This window comes from Ranitomeya variabilis, chromosome 1 (assembly GCF_051348905.1).
Source record: "Ranitomeya variabilis isolate aRanVar5 chromosome 1, aRanVar5.hap1, whole genome shotgun sequence".
NCBI lineage: Eukaryota > Metazoa > Chordata > Amphibia > Anura > Dendrobatidae > Ranitomeya > Ranitomeya variabilis.
The window spans coordinates 1,116,680,501-1,116,702,715 of record NC_135232.1 but is presented as its reverse complement, the minus strand read 5'-3'; the positions used below and the strand labels follow the sequence as shown (position 1 = coordinate 1,116,702,715).

At 44.1% G+C, this 22,215-nt stretch overlaps 1 protein-coding gene across 1 annotated transcript in view; it reads right to left on the bottom strand.

Moving 5' to 3' along the window:
- The window catches only part of LOC143792426 (transmembrane emp24 domain-containing protein 11-like), a 48,209-nt gene extending 26,289 nt beyond the window's left edge, over positions 1-21,920 (bottom strand). Inside the window, exons 1-3 of the mRNA XM_077279310.1 lie at positions 21,730-21,920; positions 19,792-19,892; positions 19,076-19,201 (exon numbers count right to left, since the gene is read on the bottom strand). Coding sequence (XP_077135425.1) covers positions 19,076-19,201; positions 19,792-19,892; positions 21,730-21,862 — 360 coding nt within the window. The 5' untranslated portion in view covers positions 21,863-21,920. The remainder of the gene's footprint in view (positions 1-19,075; positions 19,202-19,791; positions 19,893-21,729) is intronic.
- Positions 21,921-22,215: the final 295 nt, after the last annotated feature.

Genomic DNA, 22,215 nt, shown 5'->3' with positions numbered 1-22,215 from the left:
TAAACTCTGCGTGGATATTTAGTTTTTTAATACTGACCGCACAGTGGCCTTTTCTATCTCTGTCTATTTAGATAGTTTTGGCCTCCTTTGCTAAAATCTAGTTTCATTTCTGAGTTTGTCATTTCCCTCTCCACTCACCGTCAATACTTGTGGGGGGCTATCTTTCCTTTGGGGGTTTCTCTGAGGCGAGATAGTTTTCCGTTTCCATCTTCAGGGGTAGTTAGCTCTTAGGCTGTGAAGAGGCGTCTAGGCAGAGATAGGAACGCTCCACGGCTATTTCTAGTGTTGGTGTTAGGTGTAGGGCTTGCGGTCAGTAAAGTTACCACCTCCTCAGAGCTTGTACATGATTGGTTTTACCCACCAGGTCATCTCAGTGCTGCTTCGTAACGATCAGGTCATAACAGGCGGATATATCATTGGTGCAACCTGTGAAGCAGCATAGGGGTCCAATAGGTACAGAAGCCACTTCTTCCTCCAAAACAGGTGGAATTGTGCATTTTCATGAGTTATTGGAATGTAAAGGACCCAAATATTGTTCACCCCATGACGAAGGACAAAGCACTGAAACGCACATCGGGGTGTGTGCTGCACTTGTTCAGGGGACCAACATTTCACTATCACTAGGTAATGCCTGTTGCTGCTTTCCACATCCCCTTTACCCTTTTCAGGGCCGGCCTTATGGGCAGGCAGACCAGGCAGCTGCCTAGGGCCCCTGCACCTCCAGGGGCCCCCAGCCAGTGGCGTGCCGCTAATAGCTGCCCCCAGCATTGCACTTTCAACTTATCAGCATCAGCCCTATCTTGGATCTCCTCATACCTTACCAACCGCACATTTAGCGCTTCCTACTCCCATACTACCTCTTCATCTCGCCCCCTCTCTGTTGGTGTCCCTCAAGGCTCTGTCCTTGGGCCCTTACTCTTCTCAATCTATACACTCGGCCTGGGACAACTCATAAAGTCCTATGGCTTCCAGTACCATCTTTATGCTGATGACACTCAGATCTACCTCTCTGGCCCAGATGTCACCTCTCTGCTCTCCAGAATCCCAGAGTGTCTATTAGCCATATCCTCCTTCTTCTCCTCTCTCTTCCTCAAGCTCAGTGTAGACAAATCTGAACTAATTATCTTTCCTCCATATCGCATATCTTCCCTACCTGATCTATCTATCAAAATAAATGAAATCACACTTTCCCCTGTCCCAAAAATCGCTGCCTCGGAGTAACCCTGGACTCTGTCCTGACCTTCAAACCACACATCCAAGCTCTCGTCGCCTCCAGCTCAAAAATATTTCCAGAATCCGTCCTTTCCTCAACCCTCAGTCTACCAAAATGCTTGTGCATGCCCTAATCATCTCCCGCCTCGACAACTGCAACATCCTTCTCTGTGGCCTACCTTCTAACACTCTCGCACCCCTCCAGTCCGTTCTTAACTCTGCTACCCGACTAATTAATCTCTCTCCTGGCTACACTCCTGCTTCCCCTCTTTGCAAATCCCTTCACTGGCTCCCAATTTCCCAAAATATCCAGTTTAAACTACTAACACTGACCTACAAAGCCATCCATAACCTTTCTCCTCCGTACATTTCCAATCTAATCTCTCAAATCTTCCCTCACGTAATCTCCGGTCCTCCCAAGACCTCCTTCTCTCCTCCACACTTATTCGCTCCTCACCCAATAGCCTCCAAGACTTCTACCAAATATCCCCCATCCTCTGGAATTCTGTGCCCCAACTAGTCTGGTTATCCACCACATTTGGATCCTTCAAAAGAAACCTAAAAAAAAACCATCTCTTCAAAGAAGCTTACAGCCTGTAATGACCACACGGCCACCTCAACACCATCGGATCTACTGCAACCCTCGACCTACTGTCTCCTTCCCCATAATCCTGTAGAATGTAAGCCCGCAAGGGCAGGGTCCTCATCCCTCTGTATCAGTCTGTCATTGTTAGTTTTGTTTACTGTAAGTGATATTTGTATTTTGATGTAACCCCTTCTCATGTACAGCACCATGGAATTAATGGTGCTATATAAATAAATAATAATAATAATCAAATCATAGACGCCAATACAGGTGAAAGCAGTGATGCAGGAGAGAGAGTAGGCTAATGCTCCCTCTTCCATCACTCCTGTTCTGCTTGTGACTCAACAAGCACACGATGATGTCACATCTTTGTGCGCCACACTGTGCCAGAAGAGAAGCTGATGAGACCGGATCAGAGCCTGCATCAGCGTGGGGAATGAGGAGGAGAGGTGAGTATTGTATATGTGTACTGTGTTTATGTATGTGTATATATGTGTATATGTGTACTGTTTGGGCTGCATTACACTTTGTGTGCGGGGGAGCTGCATTATACTATGTGTGTGGGGGCTGCATTATAGTCTTTGTGCGTGGGGGCTGCATTATACTGTCAGTGGGGGGCTGCATTATACTGTGCGTGGGGGGCTGCATTATGCTGTGAGTGGAGGGCTGCATTATACAGTGTGTGCAGCGCCCCAGAGTCCTGGTCATTGCAGTAACGTCGCTCTGCCGCTAAGGGGAGTGATGGTACGTCCGATTGCACTAAAAGAGTTCACCTGACCAGGTATCACAGTCACACATTACACTTCACTTCACACTCCGGCCACCAGGGGGAGCAAAAGGTGCTATGTATTAGGCCACTCCTCACACTCTGGTAAAACTGGGGGTTGGATAGGAAGTTAGGGAGAAGTGTTATGGACCTGGTGGTTAGGAGCACCCGGAATGACCTGATGGTTAAACTAGAAATCGGGACAAGCTCTGGGGAAGTGGGAACTCTACTGACTGCAACCCTATTCCTATCAGCACACACTAGAAACAGCCGTGGAGCGTACCTAACTCTCCCTAGATGCCTCTTCACAGCCTAAGAGCTAACTACCCCTAAAGATAGAAATAGAAGCCTTACCTTGCCTCAGAGAAATTCCCCAAAGGAAAAGGCAGCCCCCCACAAATATTGACTGTGAGTTAAGAGGAAAGTCACAAACACAGGAATGAAACAGGTTTTAGCAAAGGAGGCCAGTCTTCACTAAATAGTCAAAGGATAGGAAAGGGAACTATGCGGCCAGTACAAAAAAACTACAAAAACTACGCAGAGTGAGCAAAAAGACCTCCACACCGACTCACGGTGTGGAGGTGCCACTCTGCACCCCCAGAGCTTCCAGCTAGCAAGGAAATATCATGGTAGCAAGCTGGATTAGAACTTAGCATGTACTAAGAAATATATTCAGAAAGCAATGAACAACAAATGAACTAGCAGGGACTTAGCTTCTGCTGGAGTAGACAGGTCATCAGAGAAGTCCAAGAGAGATCTGAACCAATACTGAGACATTGACAGCTGGCAAGAAGTAATGATCTGAGTGGAGTTAAATAGGGAAGCCAGCATAGAAATAAACGAGGGCAGCTGAGCAAGCCAACCTCAAGGACCAGCAGTTCCACTCAAAGCCACCAGAGGGAGTCCAAGAACAGAACTCACCAAAGTACCATTCATGACCACAGGAGGGAGTCCGAGAACGGAATTCACAACAGAGAAGCTGACTGGGTTTTGCCCAGGTAACATCTAGTGAGAGAAGAGGTTGCTTGGGAAGATTCAGGGGGGTCCCTGTCAGGGGTGGGATCCTGACAGAGGCCTAGCAAAGGACAGATCGTTACGGAGCCGTGCCTGCACCTCATTGCGGCGGCATCTTAAGAAAGGACACGAAGCGAAGTATATTGTGGAGAAGTGAGAAACGAGATCACAGCACAAAGGCGATAGAACCAGTAGGAGTTGTGCCCCAAGATCGGCAACATCCTACTGAGGCACGTAGCCAGCGGCCGGAACGCCGAGGAAGTAATAGACTCTACGCATTACTTTGAACCAACGGCAGGGCAGTTAACTTTAGGTTGGCTGTCTCACCTTTTACACCTAATGAAGACAACGGAGGAAATTGTGGGAGAGGGGCGTCTCTAGGGTCCCTATAAAATAACTCCAGGCCTACCCCGTCATACGGGTGCGTCCTATCCATATCATCTGGGGGACGGAGAGAAAGAACAGAAACATACACGACAGTTGTGAGGACTATCCCGTGGTGCTCAGCAGGGAAGTACTACAACACCCAGGCGCTAGTAGGTAGGCTACTGATTTCCACCTGCAAAGGGAACTCTGGATGTGCCTTCGGACCAGCCGGTCTCACCCAGCCCTGTTAACAGTGCTCTGGATTGCGGATGCCGAAGCCTTCAGTAAAGAGGTAAAGAGACTGCAACCCTGTGTCCTCGTTATTTACTGCGACCTACACCGTCACCTACATCTTTAATTGGGCGCCCCTTAGCAGGGCCACGGACCGGGTCAGGCCACCGTGACATCCCCAGAACCGAGAGACCCGGTACCGAGTACCCCGCTGCCCTGCGTTTGGGGGCCGCTCCATGTGTGTGGGGGCTGCATTGTGTGCTGGGGGCTGCATTATAATGTGTATGAGGGGCTGCATTATACTGTGGGGGGTTGCACTATACTGTGTGGGGCTGCATTATACTGTGTGTGGGGCTGCATTATAGTGTGTGGGGGGTCTGTGTTATACTGTGTGGGGGTGCTGCATTATATTGTGGGGAGCTGCACTATACTGTGGGGGCTGCATTATACTGTGTGTAGGGTGCTGCATTATACTGAGTATGTATGTGTGGGGGCTGCATTATACTGTGTGTGTGCACTATAGTGTGTGTGTATGTGTGTGTGTGTGTGTAGAGAGGCTGCATTATGCTCTGAGGGGGCTGCAGTATACTATGAGGTGTCTGCATTATACTCTGCGAGGGGCTGCATTATACTCTGAGGAGGGGCTGCAGTATAATCTGAGGGGGGCTGCAGTATACTCTCACGGGGCTGCAATATACCCTGAGGGGGCTGAATTATACTCTGGGGGGGGCTGTATTATACTGTGTGTGAGGGGGGCTGCATTATACTGTGTGTGGGTGGGGCTTCAGCATACTCTATGAGGTTGGGCTGCAGTATACTGCGAGGGGGCTGCATTATATTCTATCAAGGACAATGAGTGCATTACACTATATCTACTATCTGGGACCGGCTTTATACTGTATTAAGGACTATATGTCCCCATCTTTCTTTCTCAGCCAGTGTAAAGAAACTCAATATTAGACTTCAATATTGTCGATTAAGCTCATTTAACGGCCTCAACTCAGCACGGGTAAGTACAACTGAAATATTTCTGTGTGAGGGTGCACTAAGTGAGCATTTGGGGCCCCACTTTAAACTTTTGTCCAGGGCCCCACTTTGTCTAAAAGAGGCCCTGACCCTTTTGTATACTGTGCAGCTTATATGCCTCACATACATTCCTTATGATAGTTCCTATATGATTGTTCACCTTATACGTATTTGGTATGATCAAATATACAGCATTCTGTGTTGAGGGTATTTATTGGATTAATGAATGTAGTTTTGCCTTATTTTTACTTATAGGCTTATCGTGAAAGGAATGATTTCTATCACTTTCCACTTTATAATGCACTCCAATTAATTATCTAACTTATTATTTTCCCCGTCATTCCCCTCCTCCCTCTTTCAATCAATTTAATTCCATGTATATTGTCTTTTTATACATTTTTAATTCGTTTATTGCATTTGTGCAGGCACTCTTTTGCACACAGTGCCAACTTTTGCCACCCACTGTTTAATAAAGGTGTTTTATTCAATTTTTTTTTTCCCGTTACTACTCTTTTGGGTCCACGCTTAGTGGTTCTTTGGTTCCCCATATACTGTTCTTGCACGGTGGCTCTTTTTGGTCTTCGTCTGCCAGTGCTTTGGCGTTCGTAACAAAAAATAGAAAAGTTGTATTTTGAAAAATGCTTTGAATCGAGATGTGGTGCAAGGAGGCTCCAGGCTGACTTTTGGGTGTAGATATAGCAGCAAAATGGAAAAATCCAGCATCCACAGGAAATGAAGTAAGATTGTTTTAACCCCTTCATGACCTATGACATTATTATTATTATTTATTTATATAGCACCATTAATTCCATGGTGCTGTACATGAGAAAGGGGTTACATATATGTACATCATAGTTTGTGTCCCTGCACTCCGTGCAGGCTCCAGTGCAGAGCTTGTATGTTTTCCAGTACATGACAGGTGATTTCATCAGCTGACATGTGCACGTAACAGCAATGGGTGGAATCGCGATCCACCTGCGGCTGTTAAAATGATAAATGTCAATCTCCGACATGACCGTGGGGTGCCAATGGGTTGGCATGACAACCCAGGGTCTGCAGGAGACCCCTGTGGTTGTCATTGCAGATCTGCTATGGACACCACCATGTGGCCGATGCTCATAGCAGATGATCATTTTAGCTATACATAGCAGGGCTGATCGCAGCTACTAGTCTCTCATGGAGAAAATTGAAGCAAGTAAAAAGTAAAAAAATTCCACACTTTTCACCCCATTCAAAATAAAGCAATTAAAAAAATAAAAAAAAAACACATATTTGGTATTGCCGCTTTCACAATCGCCCGATCTATCAAAATATAAAAAGAATAAATCTGATTGGTAAACAGTATAATGAGAAAAAAAATAAAAACACCAGAATTACGTTTTTTTCATCTCCGCAACAATGCAATAAAATACAATAACTTTCAATCAAAAGATCGTATCTACCCCAAAATGGTATCAATAAAAACATCAGCTCAGCGCACAAACATAAGCCCTTACCCAGCCCCAGATCCAGAAAAATTGAGACGCTATGGGTCTCTGATAATGGCGCCATTTTCTTTTCTGCAAACTTTGCAATTTTTTCACTACTTAAATTGAAAAGAACCTTTACAGGTTTGGCATCTATGAACTCGTAATGACCTGGAGAATAATAATAATAGGTCAGTTTTAGCATTTAGTGAACATGATAAACAATACACCCAAAAAACAATTCTGGAATTGCACTTTTTTTGCAATTTCATCACACTTTGAATTTTTTCCATACACTATATGGTAAAACCAATTGTGTTGTTCAAAAGTTCAACTCGACCAGCAAAAAACAAACCCTCACATGGCCATATTGACTGAAAAATAAAAAATAGATCTGGGAAAACAGGTAGCAAAAAATGGAAACACAAAAATGGAAAATCGCAATGTCGTGAAGGGGTTTTGGATTTTTCCATATTGCTGCTACTTCGGTATTAGTGCCTGATGCCACTGCCATCTTTGCACCCCCTATGATTACGCCTCTGAGTATATGGATAGAAGTTGTTTAATGCAGACAAGCCATGGAACTCACAGCCATCATGATGCACAAAAAAATACATCAGTCTGCTCCATCCCTGGAAATACTCAAGTCTTTAGCGTTAAAAAAACATGACGGCATCATCGGATTTCCAGCACATGCCATTCTAACGATCCGTACAGGCATCTGATGTAGATGTTTTTGGATTGATCAGTGTAATGAGGAGAGAGACACTGACTACCTCCACTACACCCTCACTGACACTGAGGACTATCCTCCCGCCCGGGCTGGTAATCTCCACATCAGTGAAGCAGAATAATTTGGCAGATAGTTTTCCGATTTTTGAAGCGTCTTACAGAATCACTTCAATTTTACATTTCTGAAGCGTGATCACATCCACTTTAGCGCAGTCTCTCCGACAAACTCCTGGGAAAATGGAGTGTGAAATTGTCTAACTCCTAAGTGGATTGTTTGCCTGACTGTTTGAGTTTCAGTAAAATCTCAGTCTAAATATTTTATGTTCGTTCAGAGAACAATTAGACAAATTTTCTGAATTATTTCTTTCAATACGTCCTTACTTGATAATGGATGGTTAACAGCTGTTGCAGATTTCGCTTCGTTTAATCATCTCTAAAATGCAAATCTTAGACAGTGGTGAAACGTTAACGAGGGCCAGATACACAGCGGAGGTATGAAAACTGGGGACTCAGCTAAGAGTCAGTTTATCAGGTGACGTTTTGAGGCGTCTCAGTCATATTCCTCATTTAATTTCTGACTGTGCAGCTAATAGTCATTTACTAAATAAAGGGACACGATCTACAAAAAAATCCATTTATATAAACATTTTTTTAATTGTATTCCATCCAAAATGCAAAAATGAAACATCTTTTCAAACAGTTGTGATTAAAAATCGTTTTTTGTTTTTGGCTCTTAGGCTGACCTTAAGGTTTCGATGGTGACAGTAGACAAACAAACCCTGTGTAGTCTGATCCTTTGGTCATTCTATGTTCTGTCTCCTTCTTCTTGCTAATGTAAATGTATGAGGAGAGATGGATGGGGTGACCATTGCTGGATTAGTCCTTTAGAAGGTTTGTTTTAGTCTGTAACCATAAGGGTACATAGGTTTAAATGAGAGCTGTAGACACCAAACAGAAGGAGGGGAGGGGGAATGTGGAAGGAGACAATATGGACAGGAGGGGGAATATGTGAGGAGACAGAATGGTCATGCGGAAATATGTGAGGAGACAATATGGGAGGAATGGTAATGTGTGAAGAGACCATATAGCGGAATGTGTGAGAAGAAGTATGGGAAGGGGGCAATGTGTGAGGAGATAATATGTGAGAAAACAGTATGGGCAGCAAGGTGAAATGTTTGAGGAGACAGTATGGTGGGGAGGGGCATTGTGTGTAGAGATGGTATGGAGCAGGAGAAGTATGGGCAGGGGGGAAATGTGTGAGGAGACAGTATGGCAGGGATGAGCAACGTTTGGAGATACAATATTGGGGAATTTGTGAGGAGAAGCATAAAAAGGGGGAGTGTCTGATTAGATATGCTATGTCCCAATGTCTTATAAGACATGCTATCGCCCCATATCACTGCTCCTGTTTGCTTCAAAACTCTTTGAGCAGCATGTCCATGCTTAACTTTCCTCCCACCTCCCATCTAACTCTCTCCTTGACAACCTCCAATCTGGTTTCCACCCCCACCACTCCACCGAAACTGCCCTGACCAAAATTTCAAATGACTTACTCACAGCCAAAGCCAACAGACAGTTCTCCATCCTCCTCCTTCTCGACCTGTCCTCTGCAGTCGACCACTGCCTACTACTACAGATTCTTTCTTCCCTCGGCATCAAATGCCTTGTCCTGTCCTGGATTGCCTCGTACCTTTCCGACCATGCATTTAACATTTTCCACTCCCACATTACCTCCTCATCCCGCCCTCTCTCTGTTGGTGTCCCTCAAGGCTCTGTCCTGGGGCCCCTAATTTTTTCCATCTATACCCTTGGCCTAGGACAACTCATAAAGTCCTATGGCTTCCAGTACCACCTGTATGTGGATGACACTCAGATCTACCTCTCTGGCCCAGATATCACCTCCCTGCTGTCCAGAATCCCGGAGTGTCTATCAGCCATATCCTTCTTCTTCACCTCTCACTTCCTAAAACTCAATGTAGACAAAACCGAACTCATTTCCTCCATCTCGCGTATCTCCCCTACCCGATCTATCTATTATGGCAAACGACATCACGCTCTCTCCCGCACCTGTAATCCGCTGCCTCGGAGTAACTCTCGACTCTGCCCTGTCCTTCAAACCACAAGTCCAAACTCTTGCCACCTCCTGTCGCCTCCAACTCAAAAAAATTGCCAGAATCCGTCCCTTCCTCAGCCCTCAATCTTCTAAAACTCTTGTGCATACCCTCATCATCTCCCGCCTCGACTACTGCAACACCAACCACTGTGGCCTCCCCACTAACTCTCTTGCACCACTCTAGTCTGTCCTCAACTCTGCTGCCCAACTAATCCACCTCTCTCCTTGCTACTCCCCTGCTTCTCACCTCTGCAAATCCCTCCACTGGCTCCCAATTCCCCAATGAATCCAGTTCAAGCTACTAACACTGATCTACAAAGCCATCCACAACCTGTACCCTCCCTATATCTCTGAACTAATCTCCCAATATCATCCCTCACATAATCTTAGATCCTCCCAAGACCTCCTATTCTCCACCACACTTATTCGTTCCTCACACAACCGATTCCAAGATTTCTCCCGAATATTCCCCATCCTCTGGAATTTCACGTCTCAACATGTCCGATTATCCACCACCCTCGGATCCTTCAGATGGAACCTGAAAACCCATCTCTTCAGGGAAGCCTACAGCCTGCAAAAACCATGCTGCTGCCTCACCACCACCTGAGCTGCTTCCTCACCAACACCGGAGCTGCTGCACCCCTGACCTTCTTTCCCATTATCCTGTAGAATGTAAGTCCGCAAGGACAGGGCCCTCTCCCCTCTGTACCTGTCTGCCATCGTAAATTCATTTACCGTAAATGATATCTATAACTCTGTATGTAACCCCTTTCTCATGTACAGCACCATGGAATTAATGGTGCTATATAAATAAATAATAATAGATAGCTTGGGCAGAGGAAGTAATATGTGAGGAGACAGTATTAGCAGAGAGGGGAATGTCTGAGAAGACAGTTTTGCAGGGAGGGGCAATATGTGGTGAGACAGTATGGGGGAATTTGTCAGTACTATGGGGAGTGGGATTGTGTTAGGAGATAGTATGGGCAGTAAAGAATGAGGAGACAGTATGGGCAGGAGAGAATGTGTGACGAAGTAGTGGGGGGTGGTGATTGTGTAAGGAGACAGAGTATGGACAGAGAGGGAAAAGTGTGAAGAGACAGTTTGTGTAAGGAGGAATGCGTGAAGAGACAGTTTGGGGAGGAAGAAAGTGTGAAGAGACAGTATGGGCTGATAAAAGTGTTAGGGGGCACAATATAGAGACTGGGTAGTGTGGGGGGCAATAAAGAGTTGGGGAAGCATCGTGAACAGTGTAAGGGCCCAGTATGGAGAGGATATTATGCACAGAGGGTGAGTGTGAGGCGGGGGCACAATATAGTAACTGGGCAGTATGGGAAGGACACAGTGTGAGAGGATAATGTGAACAGCGAGACTAGTATGAAAAGAAGAGGAAAGTGAGAAGGCCAAGTACCATAAGAGGGACAGTGTGCAGGTCATATTTTGTGCAGGGAGCACAGTGAGGGGCAATTATTCAGAGGCACTGCATAGGACAGATATTTTTATTCAATAGCATTATAATGATATTTATTTCTAAGGGTACTGTATCGGGATGTGCTGCAGAAGAACAGAGAGGTCTGCAGAGACGAAATATGGATGTAAAAAGTCATCTGTTGTGAAATTGGATTCTGGGCTCCCCCGGTGGCCACTTGTGGAATTGTACTTGTGTGCATCATCCCCTCTGTTCACCTGCTCCTATCAGGATGTGGGAGTCGCTATATAACCTTGCTCCTCTGTCAGTTTCATGCCGGTCAACAATGTAATCAGAAGCCTTTCTGTGCATGTTCCTGCTACTAGACAACTCCCAGCTAAGTTGGACTTTTGTCCTTGTGTGTTTTTGCATTTTGTTCCTGTTCACAGCTGCTGTTTCGTTACTGTGTCTGGAAAGCTCTTGTGAGCGGAAATTGCCACTCTGGTGTTATGAGTTAATGCTAGAGTCTTAAAGTAATTTCTGGATGGTGTTTTGATAGGGTTTTCTGCTGACCATGAAAGTGCCCTTTCTGTCTTCTTGCTATCTAGTAAGCGGACCTCGATTTTTGCTAAACCTATTTTCATACTACGTTTGTCATTTCATCTAAAATCACCGCCAATATATGTGGGGGCCTCTGTCTGCCTTTTGGGAAAATTTCTCTAGAGGTGAGCCAGGACTGTCTTTTCCTCTGCTAGGATTAGGTAGTTCTCCGGCTGGCGCTGGGCATCTAGGGATAAAAAAACGTAGGCATGCTACCCGGCCACTTCTAGTTGTGCGGCAGGTTTAGTTCATGGTCAGTATAGTTTCCATCTTCCAAGAGCTAGTTCTCATATATGCTGGGCTATGTTCTCTTGCCATTGAGAATCATGACAGTTTGACTGGCCAAAAAAAAAAAAAAAAGGGTTAAATTACTGGCTGAGAAAGGAGAGAAAAAAGAAGTCTGCTACAATTTTTTTTTTTTTTTTCCTCTAGTTCTGAGTGTGCTCTTAATTGAATCACTTGCTAGTCTGCCTATACTGCAGCCTTCCTCTCTTTCTCTCCTTCTTATCCTTGAATGGCTCTGTGTTCACCTGTTTCAAATGGATCTTCAGAGTGTAGCTACAGGTTTGAATAATCTCGCCACAAAGGTACAAAATTTGCAAGATTTCGTTGTTCATGCACCTATGTCTGAGCCTAGAATTCCTTTGCCTGAATTCTTCTCGGGGAATAGATCTCACTTCCAAAATTTTAAAAATAATTGCAAATTGTTTTTGTCCCTGAAGTCTCGCTCTGCCGGAGACCCTGCACAGCAGGTCAGGATTGTAATTTCCTTGCTCCGGGGCGACCCTCAAGACTGGGCTTTTGCATTGGCACCAGGGGATCCTGCGTTGCTCAATGTGGATGCGTTTTTTCTGGCCTTGGGGTTGCTTTATGAGGAACCTCATTTAGAGCTTCAGGCGGAAAAGGCCTTGATGTCCTTGTCTCAGGGGCAAGATGAAGCTGAAATATACTGCCAAAAATTCCGCAAATGGTCTGTGCTTACTCAGTGGAATGAGTGCGCCCTGGCGGCGATTTTCAGAGAAGGTCTCTCTGATGCCATTAAGGATGTTATGGTGGGGTTCCCTGTGCCTGCGAGTCTGAATGAGTCCATGACGATGGCTATTCAGATCGATAGGCGTCTGCGGGAGCGCAAACCTGTGCACCATTTGGCGGTGTCTACTGAGAAAACGCCAGAAAATATGCAATGTGATAGAATTCTGTCCAGAAGCGAGCGGCAGAATTTTAGACGAAAAAATGGGTTGTGCTTCTATTGTGGTGATTCAACTCATGTTATATCAGCATGCTTTAAGCGTACTAAGAAGCCTGACAAGTCTGTTTCAATTAGCACTTTACAGTCTAAGTTTATTCTATCTGTGACCCTGATTTGTTCTTTGTCATCTATTACCGCGGACGCCTATGTCGACTCTGGCGCTGCTTTGAGTCTTATGGATTGGTCCTTTGCCAAACGCTGTGGGTATGATTTGGAGCCATTGGAGGCTCCGATACCTCTGAAAGGGATTGACTCCACCCCATTGGCTAGTAATAAACCACAATACTGGACACAAGTGACTATGCGTGTTAATCCGGATCACCAGGAGGTTATTCGCTTTCTGGTGCTGTATAATCTACATGATGTTTTGGTGCTGGGATTGCCATGGCTGCAATCTCATAACCCAGTCCTCGACTGGAGAGCTATGTCTGTGTTAAGCTGGGGATGTAAAGGAACTCATGGGGACGTACCTTTGGTTTCCATTTCATCATCTATTCCCTCTGAGATTCCTGAATTCTTGTCTGACTTTCGTGACGTTTTTGAAGAACCCAAGGTTGGTTCACTACCTCCGCACCGGGAGTGCGATTGTGCCATAGACTTGATCCCGGGTAGTAAATACCCTAAGGGTCGTTTATTTAATCTGTCTGTGCCTGAACACGCGGCTATGCGAGAATATATAAAGGAGTCCTTGGAAAAGGGACATATTCGTCCTTCGTCATCTCCCTTAGGAGGCGGTTTTTTCTTTGTGTCTAAGAAAGACGGCTCTTTGAGGCCGTGTATTGATTATCGACTTTTGAATAAAATCACGGTTAAATATCAATATCCGTTACCACTGCTTACTGATTTGTTTGCTCGTATAAAGGGGGCCAAGTGGTTCTCTAAGATTGATCTCCGTGGGGCGTATAATTTGGTGCGAATCAAGCAGGGGGATGAGTGGAAAACCGCATTTAATACGCCCGAGGGCCATTTTGAGTATTTGGTGATGCCTTTTGGTCTTTCAAATGCCCCTTCAGTCTTCCAGTCCTTTATGCATGACATTTTCCGCGATTATTTGGACAAATTTATGATTGTGTATCTGGATGATATTCTGATTTTTTCGGATGACTGGGACTCTCATGTCCAGCAGGTCAGGAGGGTTTTTCAGGTTTTGCGGTCTAATTCCTTGTGTGTGAAGGGTTCTAAGTGTGTTTTTGGGGTTCAAAAGATTTCCTTCTTGGGATACATTTTTTCCCCCTCTTCCATCGAGATGGATCCTGTCAAGGTTCAGGCTATTGGTGATTGGACGCAACCCTCTTCTCTTAAGAGTCTTCAGAAATTTTTGGGCTTTGCTAACTTTTATCGTCGATTTATTGCTGGTTTTTCTGATGTTGTAAAACCATTGACTGATTTGACTAAGAAGGGTGCTGATGTTGCTGATTGGTCCCCTGATGCTGTGGAGGCCTTTCGGGAGCTCAAGCGCCGCTTTTCTTCCGCCCCAGTGTTGCGTCAGCCTGATGTTGCTCTTCCTTTTCAGGTTGAGGTCGACGCTTCTGAAATCGGAGCTGGGGCGGTGTTGTCGCAGAGAAGTTCCGACTGCTCCGTGATGAGATCTTGTGCTTTTTTTTCCCGTAAATTTTCGCCCGCCGAGCGGAATTATGATATTGGGAATCGGGAGCTTTTGGCCATGAAGTGGGCTTTTGAGGAGTGGCGTCACTGGCTTGAGGGGGCCAGACATCAGGTGGTGGTATTGACTGACCACAAAAATTTAATTTACCTTGAGTCTGCCAGGCGCCTGAATCCTAGACAGGCGCGCTGGTCGTTGTTTTTCTCTCGGTTTAATTTTGTGGTGTCTTACCTACCGGGTTCTAAGAATGTTAAGGCGGATGCCCTTTCTAGGAGTTTTGAGCCTGACTCCCCTGGTAATTCTGAGCCCACAGGTATCCTTAAAGATGGAGTGATATTGTCTGCCGTTTCTCCAGACCTGCGGCGGGCCTTGCAGGAGTTTCAGGCGGATAGACCTGATCGTTGCCCACCTGGTAGACTGTTTGTTCCTGATGATTGGACCAGTAGAGTCATCTCTGAGGTTCATTCTTCTGCGTTGGCAGGTCATCCTGGAATCTTTGGTACCAGGGATTTGGTGGCAAGGTCCTTCTGGTGGCCTTCCCTGTCACGAGATGTGCGAGGCTTTGTGCAGTCTTGTGACGTTTGTGCTCGGGCCAAGCCTTGTTGTTCTCGGGCTAGTGGATTGTTGTTACCCTTGCCTATCCCGAAGAGGCCTTGGACGCACATCTCGATGGATTTTATTTCGGATCTGCCTGTTTCTCATAAGATGTCTGTCATCTGGGTGGTGTGTGACCGTTTCTCTAAGATGGTCCATCTGGTTCCCTTGCCTAAGTTGCCTTCTTCTTCCGAGTTGGTTCCTCTGTTTTTTCAAAATGTTGTTCGTTTGCATGGTATTCCGGAGAATATCGTTTCTGACAGAGGGACCCAATTCGTGTCTAGATTTTGGCGGGCATTCTGTGCTAGGATGGGCATAGATTTGTCTTTTTCGTCTGCTTTCCATCCTCAGACTAATGGCCAGACCGAGCGGACTAATCAGACCTTGGAGACATATTTGAGGTGTTTTGTGTCTGCGGATCAGGATGATTGGGTTGCTTTTTTGCCTTTGGCGGAGTTCGCCCTCAATAATCGGGCCAGCTCTGCCACCTTGGTGTCCCCGTTTTTCTGTAATTCGGGGTTTCATCCTCGATTTTCCTCCGGTCAAGTGGAATCTTCGGATTGTCCTGGAGTGGATGCTGTGGTGGAGAGGTTGCATCAGATTTGGGGGCAGGTGGTGGACAATTTGAAGTTGTCCCAGGAGAAGACTCAGCTTTTTGCCAACCGCCGTCGTCGTGTTGGTCCTCGGCTTTGTGTTGGGGACTTGGTGTGGTTGTCTTCTCGTTTTGTCCCTATGAGGGTTTCTTCTCCTAAGTTTAAGCCTCGGTTCATCGGCCCGTACAAGATATTGGAGATTCTTAACCCTGTGTCCTTCCGTTTGGACCTCCCTGCATCCTTTTCGATTCATAATGTTTTTCATCGGTCATTGTTGCGCAGGTATGAGGTACCGGCTGTGCCTTCCGTTGAGCCTCCTGCCCCGGTGTTGGTTGAGGGTGAGTTGGAGTACGTTGTGGAAAAGATCTTGGACTCTCGTGTTTCCAGACGGAAACTCCAGTATCTGGTCAAATGGAAGGGATACGGTCAGGAGGATAATTCTTGGGTCACTGCCTCTGATGTTCATGCCTCCGATCTTGTCCGTGCCTTTCATAGGGCTCATCCTGATCGCCCTGGTGGTTCTGGTGAGGGTTCGGTGCCCCCTCCTTGAGGGGGGGTACTGTTGTGAAATTGGATTCTGGGCTCCCCCGGTGGCCACTTGTGGAATTGTACTTGTGTGCATCATCCCCTCTGTTCACCTGCTCCTATCAGGATGTGGGAGTCGCTATATAACCTTGCTCCTCTGTCAGTTTCATGCCGGTCAACAATGTAATCAGAAGCCTTTCTGTGCATGTTCCTGCTACTAGACAACTCCCAGCTAAGTTGGACTTTTGTCCTTGTGTGTTTTTGCATTTTGTTCCTGTTCACAGCTGCTGTTTCGTTACTGTGTCTGGAAAGCTCTTGTGAGCGGAAATTGCCACTCTGGTGTTATGAGTTAATGCTAGAGTCTTAAAGTAATTTCTGGATGGTGTTTTGATAGGGTTTTCTGCTGACCATGAAAGTGCCCTTTCTGTCTTCTTGCTATCTAGTAAGCGGACCTCGATTTTTGCTAAACCTATTTTCATACTACGTTTGTCATTTCATCTAAAATCACCGCCAATATATGTGGGGGCCTCTGTCTGCCTTTTGGGAAAATTTCTCTAGAGGTGAGCCAGGACTGTCTTTTCCTCTGCTAGGATTAGGTAGTTCTCCGGCTGGCGCTGGGCATCTAGGGATAAAAAAACGTAGGCATGCTACCCGGCCACTTCTAGTTGTGCGGCAGGTTTAGTTCATGGTCAGTATAGTTTCCATCTTCCAAGAGCTAGTTCTCATATATGCTGGGCTATGTTCTCTCGCCATTGAGAATCATGACAGTCATCATGGTGTCTGGACCAGATGGAAAAAAAAGAAAGAGAATGACCCCAATCAGCGAGCATGTCACTTATAAAGTACCTGCAAATGTTTATTTATGATACTATGACTCATCAGTGCTGTTGTTCCTCTATTAGTGATGAGCGAGTGTGCTCGTTACTCGAGTTTTCAGAGCATGCTCAGGTGTTCTCCAAGTATTTTGGGCATGCTCGTAGATTATGTTTTTGTCTCCGCAGATGCATGATTTGTGGTTGTTAGACAACCTGAACACATGCAGGGATTGCCTGTTTGCTAGGGAATCCCCACATGTATTCAGGCTGTCTAGCAGCCGCAAATCATGCAGCTGCAGAGACAAAAACATAATCAACGAGCATGCGCAAAATACTCGGAGAACACCCGAGCATGCTCGGAAAACTCGAGTAATAAGCACACTCGCTTATCGCTATCCTCTATAGACCACAGTCTGGTGAAGGCTGTTAACAATAACTTCTATTATCTCCTTATCACTGTTAAGGTCATACCATGAGTTCTAGGTTTATATGTTACTATCATATATGGTGCTGACCTCACATCGCAATTGATCGCTGTACTAAGCTTGGTGTTGTATGCATGTCTCGATGTTGCTTCTGGTCATGTATTGTTCTACTGGTGTTGCATTTATGTACTGGTGGTGGATCTGATACTGTATTTCTCTGCTGTTGGTGGTTCTGTTAATTTATTCCTGTACTGATGGTGGATCTGATTATGTATTTCTGTACTGATGGTGGTTCTGGTTATGAATTCATGTACTGTTGGCAGTTCTGCTGATGCATTCCTGCTTTGATGATGGTTTTGGTGCTTCATCCCTGTATTGAGGGTTGTTGTGATGCTGTATTTCTGTACTAATGGTGGTTCAAGGTGATGTATTCCTGTACTGATGGTGATTCTGGTGATGTATTCCTGTATTGATTGCGGTTTTGGTGATGTATTCCTGTAAGTACAATAAAAACCCCTGTGTATGCTCTTTTCTCCAATGCATTGTTCATAATTTGACCAATGCTGGAAGATCTAGAGATCTCCTGTGTCTCACCCCAAATTAGCTCTCCAAGGAAAGAGGGTTTACCTGATAGATGTGAATAGGAGAGTGTGCCAAACTGAATTTTTGCCCCGGGTGCAGGAAAACCTAGATTTATCTCTGTCAGTATATTAGTCCTTGACAACCCCACTTAGTAAGTAGGCAAAGAGTAGGGAATATTATAAAATGAAGAAATAAGCAATACCTACCCTATGAATTCGCCATCGCTTCAGTGATGCTGCACTTGTGGTCCCCACTGATACTAGAAATAATAATGTCCTGTCCAACAATAATGCAGTCACTGTAGTCAATCACTAGCCTATTTAGTAATTTTCTGTACAAACCCACGTCACCACTGAGGCTAGTGATTGGCTCTAGCGGTCATACGAGGGATGATTATTATTGTAATATTTTTATAATGCATTTTTGGGCTGTGCAACTACTGCTACTTATATAGCAAAGAATTATTAATACATCATTTGGCACCAGCAGGGGCCACAGGAGTGATCATGAATTCAATTGGTAATTAATGCTTATTTTTAATTTCATACCATTCACTGCTTTTAGCCCAAATTTGGGAAATCCATGAAAATAAAATCAAATTACTCTCAGGCTGTATAAAAGTGGGCCTCACCATGGGGCTAAGAGCAGGGAATTTTCTGCATACAAAAATGTCATATTAGAGGGGGGGGCAAAAAAATATCAAGTTACGCCATTCCTTAGATCTTCATAGTCAGAGAATTGAAATGTGAAGAACCAATACATAAGGCTTACCTTATTTTCGGTAAGGCAAGTTGCTAAATTTTACATATGTTTTACTTAATTTGCTCCTTGTCAAATTTTTAAGGAGTGTCAGATAATACATTTCCATTTTTTATATATTTACGTTGTCAGTAGAGTTGAGCGAATATGTTCAGTAATGATCGCCGAATCAGAATTTGCCATTTTCGTGCCATGTTTGTACTCTATTTTATATTTGACGATCGGTTCTGAACATATCCGCTCAATTCTACTCCCACTGACTCCAATGACTTTTGGCAATGTGTTCGGCGGATATTGCAAATACTGTATTCATCGGCAATCGTAATCTGAACCAAATTTTGCAAAGTTCGGTCAACTCTAGTTGTCAGTGACCAAAAGAGACAAGTTATGGACACGTATCTCTTGATACTTACCAGTCTACTTGAAGCGAATGCTATTGGATTTGTAGAGTTTGACTGTAGACAAATAAAATGAAGCCCAGGGGAATGTGTGGTGAAAATAAATTTTCCATCTGGTCCATACAATTTTGATAGTAATACCTGTAAATGAACAAATGGAAATATATTTAAGACATATAGAGTAAGTTGAATATGTATGTTGGAAATTCAGGTAGGACTGGGTAAAATACTATCACTGCAGGATTAATTAGATGCACATGGCTAGCTTTGACAAGAAGCAGGGCCTTTGTTCACTTGGAAGCTCTCAGTCTGCTGCGGTTGAGCAGCAAGGAGTGTACTGAAGCTGGTGAGAGACCAGCCAAAATGTGAGCTTTAGCTGGGAGAGAGACAGGGCAGAGTCTCTTTCTGAATGGAAACTGCATGGGTAAGCTCAGAAAGCTGAGCAGTCTGTGTGTTGGAGTTGCAGAGAACAGAGTGGAAGCTGCAGCCTGATCCGTGTGATCTGAGTTGAACACTTCTGTTGGACTCTGGAAGCTGCTGAAGCTCAGTCTAAAGGACCGTACCTCTTCTGTGTGTAAAGTTTGCACGGGAGAACGGACTGTAATCTGTTTGGGTGAACTCCCAGTGACATAAATGTACTTGCTAAATGAACTGTTTATTTGCTGTGATACTTTTTTGCCCAGAAGAGGCTGTTTTGGTTTTGAATGAACAGGGCATGTTGAAATATTTACCTCTTCATTTGGAGCTTTGACAGTCACAACCATTCCCAGGCCAGGAGCAGAGGGGAGGAAGTCATGTTTGCTCATGTCCCACTTTTGTATCTTGTAGCGGCCTTAAAAAAATAAAACATTAAGAACCTGATTTTTATCTTTAGGCAAGTTACTATTCTGAGGTGTTTGAATGAAGCACTAAAAATGCAACTAGTGTTGATGACATCGCTGCACAAGCCGATGATGTCATATAAAGAGACTGTCTGGTTTAGAAAACATTGGTTCAGTTACCTACAGTATTTGGATAAGTAAACATTAATAGAAGGATCAATCTATTAGCCAGAGAAGGCTTCTACCAAGTATATTTCTCGTTCTGGAGGACTCATGTTTTGCAAAGATGTAATACCTTATTTTTCCTGCGGAGGCACTGTAGGTAAAATTAACACTTACTGTTGAGTTTTACTATATAATATAGTCTAATATTGCAATAAAAAATTATTGTCATGAATGGACAACCCATCTAGTGTGACAGGTGAATTGAATATATGTGGTATGTACAGTATGTGCACATGGTTGATCATTGAGCATATGCTTGCAAGAACATATAAAGATAGAATTGTTCAAAATACTCATATTACAGCTAAATATCCAAAATGATGTCAATATGTAGATAGATGAATTCTAAAGCATTGAAAAAATATTTGAAAATGCAAATGAAATTAGAAATTGGTACCCGGTTGTAAAAGACAGAAGAAGCTTATAACCGCCTCTGCATTTTCCATCAATCTCATGGCAGAGCTGCTGGGTCTTAGCAGACTCAGACCAGGCTGCCAGTAAGCAAAGTCAGAAAATGAGTCTGTCTACTCCTGTAGCTTACTCACTTGTGGGTGTCTCAGTTACAATATAGGTAGAGTAGGTATTGGTGTGCCCTCAAGGTCACTGTAGAAGCGAGGTGCTGGTAGAATGAACCGTGATGGTCCCTGAAATAAATAGCAAAAATCCACTGCACACTCTAATGGAATGATTTGCAACCATCTGTGGAATTTTATTTTAGACAAAGAAAAAAAGTGCCAAGTTACAAAAATTGGTCCAAAACCCAGGAAAGTAGAGACACCCCTTCTGTTCTTTGTGCTGCTAGTGGAGCGTGAGCTGGAAAGTATAATACTAGGGTCAAGGAACTTACGTTATTGGCATCACTCTAGCGCTGAAATAAAACACTCTGCAGGAGTGGTGCTTTCATTTGCACCATTTATGAAGTCTTTTTTTTTTCCCCATGTGCTTGCCTGTTTTATATGCTTATTATTGTGGGTAGGGTTTCAGCTCAATCTTCAATTGTGACTTTTTTAAAAAAAAAATTGCACAATTGTTCTTTTGTCTCCCCCCTCAGATTGATTGTATGTAATTTTTATGCAAATTTTGTAACATTTTACCAGAATATGTGACTTTTTCAGCAAAAAATCACAAAAAAGGTTAAAGTGGCTTAAAAAACCTCAAAAATTATTAAATGGGCTCTAAATGTGCAAAACAAACTGTCTGGTCATGTAGAACATAGAGGGTAAAATTAGGAGCCAGCTACACTACCCAACTGAATCTACTACCTGTTCTTTCTAGGTTTTGCTCAAGGGTTAAGTTGGAGTTTTGGAGAACACAGGATTTTTTTTCTCTATGCATCATGTTGATGATCATGGAGTATGTTTACCGAGATCATCATGGATCATTAAACCTAATAGACCTGATATCTACCCAAGTTTTGCTTAGTGCTGACACCACCAACCTTAGCACTTTTGGAAAACTTGAACAAAAAAGTAAAATCTTTCAAATATGTACTTGTGATTTATAAACTTATACATCCAACCACACAGTATAATAAATAATGTATAACCATAATAATAACAAGTATATCAAATAAATCTGATATAAAGAATGATAATCACATGATAATGAGGACTATCACCCTACCTGTGACCAACATATCGGACGGGAGGTCTTCTATGACACATTTCTCCTCTCTTTCAAAAGAATGATAGTACATCGAATGTACCACCGACCATAAGCAGAAGATGACTACTAGTCGCATCGCCATGAGGTCCATGTTTCCCAAAAATATGGATGTAATGAGAGGACACGTGGCGGTAGCACTGTTGGTTAGGTCGTTTTCTACAGTGAATAGCACTCAGGTATTGATTTTCATGGGAAAATCCATCTGCTTCTTATTCAGGTTAATGACTGATCTCATTCCAGTAGAAAAAGAAGGAGAAGAATGGAGAATGAAATCGGGTTCTGGGGATTGTACTGATAATATTTTTTATGTAGAACTAACTATAATAATGGGATTACCATGGATTATCCAGGATTTAATCAAAACCTTGGTTCAATATGTCAAGGAAATTAAATAACTTTCTTCCGCATTTTAAATCCTTGTATCTAATTACCATATATTGGGAA